General features: G+C 40.0%; 2 protein-coding genes across 5 annotated transcripts in view; both read left to right on the top strand.

Annotated features, from left to right (window-relative positions):
• LOC118598312 (nebulette-like) overlaps positions 1-9,505 on the top strand; it is a 16,837-nt gene extending 7,332 nt beyond the window's left edge. Inside the window, exons 9-22 of the mRNA XM_036210949.1 lie at positions 388-501; positions 792-902; positions 988-1,098; positions 1,670-1,780; positions 1,910-2,020; positions 2,096-2,206; positions 2,284-2,394; positions 4,295-4,405; positions 5,270-5,377; positions 5,683-5,793; positions 5,873-5,983; positions 6,901-7,011; positions 8,719-8,829; positions 9,028-9,505. Coding sequence (XP_036066842.1) covers positions 388-501; positions 792-902; positions 988-1,098; positions 1,670-1,780; positions 1,910-2,020; positions 2,096-2,206; positions 2,284-2,394; positions 4,295-4,405; positions 5,270-5,377; positions 5,683-5,793; positions 5,873-5,983; positions 6,901-7,011; positions 8,719-8,829; positions 9,028-9,255 — 1,671 coding nt within the window. The 3' untranslated portion in view covers positions 9,256-9,505. The remainder of the gene's footprint in view (positions 1-387; positions 502-791; positions 903-987; positions 1,099-1,669; positions 1,781-1,909; positions 2,021-2,095; positions 2,207-2,283; positions 2,395-4,294; positions 4,406-5,269; positions 5,378-5,682; positions 5,794-5,872; positions 5,984-6,900; positions 7,012-8,718; positions 8,830-9,027) is intronic.
• nebl (nebulette) overlaps positions 1-9,544 on the top strand; it is a 102,103-nt gene that overhangs the window by 51,773 nt on the left and 40,786 nt on the right. The window lies entirely within an intron of this gene.

The following is a 9,544-nucleotide window of genomic DNA, read 5'->3' as shown; positions in this document are numbered from 1 at the left end:
GCAATGGGTCTGCGGCCCGGTACCGGTCCGCGGCCCGGTGGTTGGGGACCACTGCACTACATGGTGCACTAACTGGGGAGTAGTGAGGGAATTCAGACTCAACCAGGGAATTATCCCTACTATCTTCTAGTTTTGCTTGTTCCTGTCCAGGGTGAACCCCGCCTCCACCCTGAAGGAAGTCTTCTTAAGGGTCATCTTTCCTTCAGGGTGGAGGCAGGGTTCACCCTGGACAGGTCACCAGTGTATTAGTGGGTCATGCACACTCATTCACTCCTACGGGACAGTTTAGAGTCTAATAAAGGCAGTAAAACCAAAGATAATCTAAGAATGTGAAATCAATAGCTGTTTTTTTCTATAGATTTAGCGTTTGTCTTGCTTCTCCTCCAGGTGAATTATCGGCCAAAGCTCATGCGTAAAGGAACCCCCTCCTCTCTTTACTCTCAGCTGCCTGACACCACAGAGATTCAGTTTGCCAGAGAGATGACTGAGCTGCACAGCGAGGTACGAGCCATGACACACATGAGCTGATCAGCTAGCTGAGGGCCTCATTTTACATGATGTGTGAATTCCATCATTCCAATAGTGGGGATTTTAGCTAAGACATTTAAGAAGTTGTTTGTTGGGTTTTGCTATAATTGTATAATATTCAGACCTCCTAAAGTGATAAAAACACCAACTTGTAGTTTGAGTTTCCCTGATTTAAATGACACATGATCAATACTTGTTCTTAGCGTCTGCTAACATTGAGGTTCCCTGTCATCTGCTGACCCATAATTCTCTGCTCCTCTCAGAGTAAGTACAAGGAGGGTGGCAGACGGAGCCTCTCGCAGAGTTTCTACTCTCAGCTGCCAGAGACTGCAGAGACCCAGTTTGCTAAAGCTGTTGCTGAGCTGCAGAGCGAGGTGAGCTACCTAAAACCAGAGTTCACCGCCTGCAAAATGTCCTTCTGAAAACTCACCGAACACTAAAGGCTCTGTTTGTTTTCAGATGCGGTACAAAGAATCGGGGAGGAAAGGCGTGAACTCCAGTTTCTACTCCGTTCTCCCTGAAACAATAGAAACCGCTCGAGCCAAGGAAGTGTCTGAGCTGTGCAGTGAGGTACGAGGCCCACGCTAAACACAAATACAAGCAAGTTAGAGGGATCCTACAGGCCTCAAATGGGAGTTCCAGTGTTGCTGCTACAATAACAAAGGAACACAGTTTTTAATTTATCATCTCAAGGTCAAAGACCCACTGATGAAAACTGGGTTTTTGATGTTTTTTAACATGTTCTTGCTGCATTTTTCTCATGATGGGGGACATATATAAAGGAAATTTAAGATTAAAACTGCATTTCTGAGTATTTCTTTTCTGAAATTGTTGTGAATCAAGAAAATACAGTTGGTAAAAGATCATACTTGTGAGTGAAAATACACCGGACGGGCCACAAGCTCCCTGCTCCGCTCCATATCTCTGATATCTCAACTTGACGTCTTTGTCTTCCTCGTATTAGCTGGAATCTGGATCTAAACTGTACAGCTGGATAGCTCTTCTTTACCCTGTAAGGAAATTAACGCTAAATATTAGGAAATGACATTTACGTGCAGGACATTTACCGGCTGTTATTTTTGCAATAAGATTAGGGGTTCATCACGTGTCTGATTTGTATGCTTTGTTGTGACTCTGGCAGTTGAAGTACAAAGAGGACGGTAAGAAGGAGATGAACATCAGCCTGTACTCTTTGCTGCCTGAAACCATGGAGACTCAGCACGCTAAAGAGGTGTCAGGCCTGCAGAGTGAGGTGAGAACCTTCAAACGATACCATGTGACCCTCACTGTTTGCCTTCATCAATCACTTTTAGGAAGTTTCCTTGATGAAGCTACATTGAATGATGTTTGCAGTAAACCGATGCTTTCACATGTGCTGCAGGTGAAGTATAAAGAGGGTCTGAAGCAGAAGATTCAACACAGTTTGTACCATCAGCTTCCAGAGACCACAGAGACTCAGCTGGCCAAGCAGCTGTCGGAGCTGCAGAGCGAGGTCAGCATGTGGAACCTGAGCAGACTGAGGATAAAACAACATTCATTTGATGAAACATTTTCATTTTTCCTGCAGACCAAGTATAAGGAAGCAGGAAAGAAGGAGACCAGCAGCTGCCTGTTCTCTCTGCTGCCCGCAACCCTGGAGACTCAGCACGCCAAGGAGACGTCGGAGCTGCTAAGCGAGGTATCAGCAGCTTCTGACTGAAGGGGTAAAAAGCTCTGGTTCGGACTGTGAGCGTGACCTGTTGGGATTGTCTTCAGGTGAAGTACAGGGAGAGTGGGAAGAAGGACATGTCCAACAGCATCTACTCTACGATGTCTGACACCCCAGAAACCAGCTTTGCCAAGGAGATGAGGGACGTGCTGAGCCAGGTAGATTGATGCAGTCTTTGATTGACTACCTGCTTTCTTAATAATAATACCTCTGCATCAGGTTGAAGTGCAAAGTAAAGACTAGAAAATGAGAAAAAAAAAAACAGCTACCTTCTGGTCACTTAACCAATGTCCATATCTGAAAAAAATCAGGAAATGGAATATAAAATCAAAACTTTAAAAGGAAACAGAAACTTTACTTTCAGCGTGCACTAAGGTTCTCCTGAAGATGGGGCGTGCACGTGGGTTCCAAAAGTTGGTGATTGGACACAATAAAAGGATTTTGGTTCTTCTTTAAGTCCACATACCTGCCAATCAGAAAACACACCTCCCAGTTATGTAATTATCTCACTTAAAACATTAGGAAGGCTCTAAGACCCAAACTGTGATTAAGTTGTGTTGTGTGTAGTTGTTTTTAACATTAAATTGTCGTGTTAATGGTTGATAAGTTACGGTATGTTTAAGATTTTCTGCTTAAGCGTCATTGACGACGCCTCAAGTGTTAAAGCACGTGTCAAAGTGAAGGCCCGAGGGCCGGATCCGGCCCTCTATCCGGTCTATCCGGCTCAGATCATTTATTTTACTGTTATTAATGGTCCAATCGTATCTTGTTCTTATTTCCTACTTGGATAATTTTGACAAAATATATTTTTATGGAGAGTAAAATATTGAAAGTTATTTAAGAAAGTTATTAAGGTTCTGGAATAATATTCCTGTATTTTATTATTCATAATTATGTTAAAAAGTTACTGTTTTACTGTTTTAAAAATTGGTATTCTGCTAGCTTTTTGGACTATTTTGGCATTTACTAAGATTTTTTTAGGCTATTTTGGGGTTTAGCTAATATTTCAGCTACATGCTATCTGATTTGGACAGTTTTGGTTTTCTTTTTAAGCTTTTATAGGCTGTTTTGGAGTTAGGCTAATATTTAAATGCTAGCGGTTTTGGCTAATTTAGGCTTTTTCTGTTTTTTGATGATATTTTGGAGTTAAGCTATTTTTTTCAGCTTCATGCTACCTGTTTTGGCTAAGCTAAGTCAAAAAATGTTTTTGTTTTTTTAGGCTAATTTGGCATTTAGCTAATATTTTAGCTCGCTATCAGCTTCACCGAAGTTGTTTTTAGCTATCAATTTCAGCATCTTCAGCTATCAGCACTACCATCGTCAGCAGCTAAATTCAGCTTACAGCATTCACACTAGCATTATCACAGGTAATTCTATTTATATAGTTCATAATTTAAAACTAATGAAAAATATTTTTTAAAATGTGTTATTAAAGTTTTAAAAATGTAGTTTTAGTGTTTAATAAATGTTAAAGGGTTCAAGATGACTACATTTTTCCCCACAGATAAAATGAGTCTATTTGGTGCCACATTACTGTCGAGGGTTATATGGATCAAATCCAGTACCTCTCTATCAAAGCCATGCTGCAGGGGTATGAAGTCTCTGTTCAGGAAAACAACAGGAAGTTTACAGGTGGATATTCCTCATCTCCTCATCAGGTCCTTATCATTTCAAACGTCGGCTGCTGAGATGTTTTCAGCCTGTCCCTCTGATGCCTCTGCCACAAAAGGGTCCTCACAAATGGGATTTTGTATCCAAAGCAGATCAAAGAGACGATCTGAGCTGCAGCCCTCTGAATTTGCATGTTAAGCCTATACCGTCTTGCCTTAATGAGGCTCGGCCTGCAGCCAGGCCTGATCTGGGAGGATGAGAATATGTGTTCATGCTGCAGAACACAAACACACAGAGAAATGAGGGGATGTAGTTTTAGTCTCTCATTAGTGATGAAAAAAGAGTCATTGTTTTAAGACTTCATTTAGAATTGGTACATATTCAGCTCGTCTTTTATTGTGCCAAGTGTTTGTCGTGTGTCTGAGCTGTGAACTCTTCTTCTGACAGACTAAATACAAAGAGAAGGGGATGAAGACTCTCTGTCAGACTCTTTACAGCCAGCTGCCAGAAACCGCTGAGACGCAGTTCGCCAAAAACGTCGCTGAGCTGCAGAGCCAGGTGAGAATCCGGATTTCTCTGTTCAGACTGAAGATTATGGAAAAAGCATCAAAAGTTCCATCCATCCATTCATCCATCTGTCCGTTCATCCGTCCATCCACCATAGACATGACATTAATACTGAGATTTCATGCAGTTTTATGTCATAATAAAGGATTTGGTGCTAATGTTTTTTTTTTCTCTCACGAATTTGTCACCTGTCACTTTTTGTTTTTTGTTTATCCGTTTCCATGGTGAACCGTTTCACCTGAGCTCCATGGATGATAGTTTCTACCATGTGCTTGTCATCGTCAGAGTTGATTACCTTTGATGAGTCTTTCTGAAGCAGAACTTTAGGCTGAGGAAGCTCAGAGTTTATTCTAATCTTAGTCTCTGTTAAGCCTCTGAGTGGCAGGTTTGGGTTTATTTACCTGCATGGATGGTGTTGATGTTCTGGTTTGGGTGAGGGTCAGGGGAAGCTTGATTCTCTTACGACCAGTAGATCTTTCCTACTGTAGCATCTTTATTCATCCTTATTAGACAACATAAAAAGTGGCCCTGCATTTTTTTGTTTTACACTTTCATCTCATTTATTTGTTATATTGTGTGAAAATAGGTCAATTTTGACCCAAACACAATATAAGGATTAATAAACCTAAAACATATTTGACTGCTTGATTGCGTTTTGCTGGATTGTCATTGTCTTGATTACCTGCATGTGATGCAGATGGGTTGTTTAGTCATTAAAAATCACAAAAAATACTTTAGGCTCAACTTACAGAATATTTAGTGATATTTAGTTAATAATATTTAGTTAATGTATTTGGTTTCATCACTATTACAGAGCTCAAAAATATGATTTTCTTTTTCTCTGGATCTTTTCAGACAAAGTACAATAAAGGAAAGGAGAACTTGTCGAGCTCTCTGTACTCCACCCTTCCAGAGACTCTGGACACGCTGCACGCCAAAGAGGCCGCTCAGCTGCAGAGTCAGGTGACCAGACTCCAAACTTTCACACTGAGCTCAAGTGTGTTTTCAATGTGTAGACAAAAGGTGAAACTTTCTGTCCATTGAGTTTTTTTTAACTTAAGAATTAATTTCTTGTCACCACATATCTCTTCAAAAAATACGTCAATATAGTTATCTTTTTTAAATGTCTATGTTTTTGTTGCTCATTGTTTAAATGGCAAGATTCTGTATCTGCTATAAACATCAGGGAGCCAGGCTTTAGTCTCTGTGGAACACCACAGTATCAAGGATTATAGGAGCATAAAGGCTGTGATCCTGTCTGTGTGCAGCTGAATGACAGAGCGGCGCTGAAGAAAGACCTCTCTTCGAGTCTGTTCCATCAGCTGCCAGAGACTTTGGAGACAGCCTATGCTAAAGAGGTCTCTGAGCTGCTCAGTGAGGTATCAGGACAACCACTCCACTGCCTCATCACTTTACCTTTTTATTGTTAAAACAATTCCACTTCTGTGTGTCTGGAAGGTGAAGTACAAAGAGGACGGTAAGAAGGAGATGAGCATCAACCTGTACTCCTTACTGCCTGAGACCATTGACTCTCAACACGCTAAAGAGGTGTCAGACCTGCAGAGCGAGGTGAAGTCTTGTTTTTTATTTACATTCTCCATTTGATTACTTTCTTTTTCCTTTTTATTACTTGTTTTCAAAATAAAAGCTGCTCTGTTCCAAACAGGATCATCTCAGTTCAGTTCTGGACAGCTAGTAACCATTGGTGTGCAGCATAGGATAATATGTGATTTTAACTCATAAAAGATCAAACTTTTTATCAAAGTTTTTCTTTGCATATAAAATCTGTTCATTCTGGAGGTAGAGTTGATCAAACAAGACGTCTTCAGGTCAACAGGATGTAAAAACCTACATAGTTTATCATCTATGTGAACCTCAGACATCAGTTTATACATTTAACTAATCTAAATTAAATAAATGCTAATTAAGTAATACTTACTTTAAAATATATATATATATATTTGTCTTTTATTCGTTTTTTGTTCTTTTTCTCCTCTTTGTCCTCAGCAGTCTTACTCTGCTGGGTTTTGTTATTTTAGTTTGGATCTTGGTAGTCTTAGTTTTCAGGCTTTGTTTATTTGTTTTCTTTAGGTAGTTTTGTTAAGCAGTCATTATCAGGAGCTGCTGACTCTGACGGTCGACATGTCTGGATCAGCAGTCTCCATGACTTATTTAATGTTTGGTCAAGGAGCCACCATAGAGATAAAAAAAAGGAATTTCCACATGTGGGTCTGGAACATCTTTGTGTTTGAAAACATTATTGAAAAATAACAAAAAATTGTCAAATAGCTGAGTAAAATGATATCGGATGAGCAAGAAGTAGCCGTACAGAGATAGATTCAAATGTAGACAAACAATGAGATTTAGGCTTTAAGTTCCAAAGGGTTAAAAAAGAAAGGGAAACCCACAGTTTAAAGTCGAGCTCAAATCACTTCCAAGAGTTTTCAGGACTGAAGATGGCTCCTCTTGTCATTCCTGTGCTGCAGGTGAAGTATAAAGAAGGTCTGAAGCAGAAGATTCAACACAGTTTGTACCATCAGCTTCCAGAGACCACAGAGACTCAGCTGGCCAAGCAGCTGTCGGAGCTGCAGAGCGAGGTCAGCGTCTTCACTCACAGGAGGAACTCTGGCTCTCTCCCTTTATTTTTCCTTTTACATCAGAGCTCATCTCCAGCGTTGATGTTGTTTGAACTATTGCAACGCAGGAAGAAAAGCATCTTTGACCGGTATTTGACACAATAGTAATGTAAAGTTTACTTTGTAAATCAGGAGTGTCAAACTCAATCTCACAAGGGGCCAAAATCCAAAACACACCTTAGTTCACGGGCTGAACAGGATAAACATTTATTGAACACTGTAAAACTACATTTTTAAAACTTTAAAACTGAAACTTTTTAACATAATTATGAACTAGATATACAGCATTACCTGTGATAATGCTAGTGTGAATGCTGTAAGCTGAATTTGGCTGCTGAAGATGCTGAAATTGGTAGCTGAAAAACGTAGAAGCTGATGGCTGAAGATGCTGAAATTGATATCTAAAACCGCTGAAGCCAATAACTGAAAACACTGAAATTGATGGCTAAAAACGGTGAAGCTAATAGCCATCTAAAATATTAGCCAAATAGCAAATTAGCCTAAAGAACTTTAAAAAAATGTAGGCTAGCCAAAACAGCTAGCATGTAGGTGAAAAATTAGCTAAACTTCAAAATATAAAAAAACTGAAAAAATGCCTCCACCACATGTAAATATTAGCCTAACTCCAAAAACACCCTAAAAAAAACTTGAAAAGAAAAGCCTAAATTAGCCAAAACACCTAGCGTGTAGCTGAAATTTTAGCAAAACTCCAAAGACAGGAGTGTTGTTGACAGTTCTGCTCATACCTGTTTCCAGAGTACCTGGACAGGTATTCAGGACCACACAGCCTGGATTTGAGAGCCCACAGCTGTCCGAGTCTCTCCCTATAGTGAATCCTGGAAGGAGTTGTAAACTGGAAGAGATGAAAGTTTGAGCTTTTGAAAATGTGACCTTACGTTTGGATCTATGCTACCATTCAAGTCAGAATCCCATTTAGCCACTCGAATTCATTAATTACTTCAGTTACCAGCTGTAAGAGTTTGTGTGTTTTAGAAAGAGATTTAAATGACAGAAAGATTATGAAGATAATAACTAATCTTTTTTAGTTCCTAAAGGTTTTATCAATAGGTGCTCTACTGTAGATGTGTAATTCCCTTCTGTTTCCCAAACTGGGAAGTTAACGGTTCTTTAATTTTTAAGGATTATCTAGATTATCCTAGATTGGCAGAATTTTCATTTTCATCACAGCTGTTTCTATTGATGTTATTTAAATGTTATGAAGATCACATAATGATGATGAGCTTCATTCTCCAATCTACAAATGTCAAAAAGATCCATTAGTGATTTATCATCTAATTAGTGGCAAAATAACAGTTGGAGCATCTTCCTTCAGTTCTAGTAGTTGCTCAAATATAAACAAGTAAATACAGATATCCTGATTATCAAAGATCAAAAGAGCGCTAAATAATTTAGGATTTGTAGATCATTTACCAACACCACCAGTAGTTTCTTAAGAAAGGCACGAGCTGCAGACTTTATAAATGTAGGAGATTGCACAGACTACTGCCTGATCAACACGGTTTGTAAATCACATGCTGCGCTTGAAGACATTTTTATAAACAAACTTTTATAAATCAGACTTACTGTGTGTTTTCTGAAAGTAGAGATCAGTAAATGCCGGATCAGTGATGCTGAGTGGAAGTGTTTTTCTTTTTTACACATTTATAGACTAAATACAAGGAGGCCGGCAAGAAGGAGGTGAGGACGAGTCTGTACTCGCTGCTGCCTCAAACCATGGAGACGCAGCGAGCCAAGGAAGCTTCAGAGCTGCTCAGTGAGGTGAAGAACTAGAATCAATAATAAGGAAGTGTTTTTGTTACAGTCAAGAATCTGATCATCATGACTTGTGTTTATCATTATTAGGTCTGTATGTTTCCACTCATATGTCGGCTCTGCACAAAGTAAAAATAAATATGGAGCTTTGTTGTTGAATAACTCCTGATGTACTGCTCTGTTTTCTGGGTAACATTTCCACAGATCAAGTATAAGGAAAGTGGGAAGAAGGAGCTGTCCAGCTCCCTGTACCACACGCTTCCGGACACTTTAGAAACCGCGTTTGCCAGAGAGGTGACGGACATGCTGAGCGAGGTAAAGAAAAGCTCTGAGTCTAGACCGGGGGTCGGCAACCTGCGGCTCCGGAGCCGCATGCGGCTCTTCAAGCACTCCCTTGCTGGCTCAGTGGCGCTTTTTCAAAAATGTTTGTAAATAATTAAAAATGTTGGAAGGAAGTATATTCTCGCGGTTTGGGTGGGAGCAGTGCCAAGCAGATAGTTGCCAGGTTTGAATCCAGAGATCACTTGCGTCCCATACATTGCACGACCCCAAGTGATTGGAGGAAGAAGCGTACACGCAGGCCGTGTTAATCATTTGGTGTCAACATATGACCACCTGTCGTTTAACAATAAGGAACCACAGAGCAGCCGACACTGTGAGGATCGTCACTCATACACACACCACTCTCACTCATGGTGCCGGTAAAACACTCAAGTCCCAT

This window comes from Oryzias melastigma, unplaced genomic scaffold (assembly GCF_002922805.2).
Source record: "Oryzias melastigma strain HK-1 unplaced genomic scaffold, ASM292280v2 sc00320, whole genome shotgun sequence".
NCBI lineage: Eukaryota > Metazoa > Chordata > Actinopteri > Beloniformes > Adrianichthyidae > Oryzias > Oryzias melastigma.
Note: the sequence above shows the minus strand (reverse complement) of the source record. Positions and strands in the feature narration are given on the sequence as shown.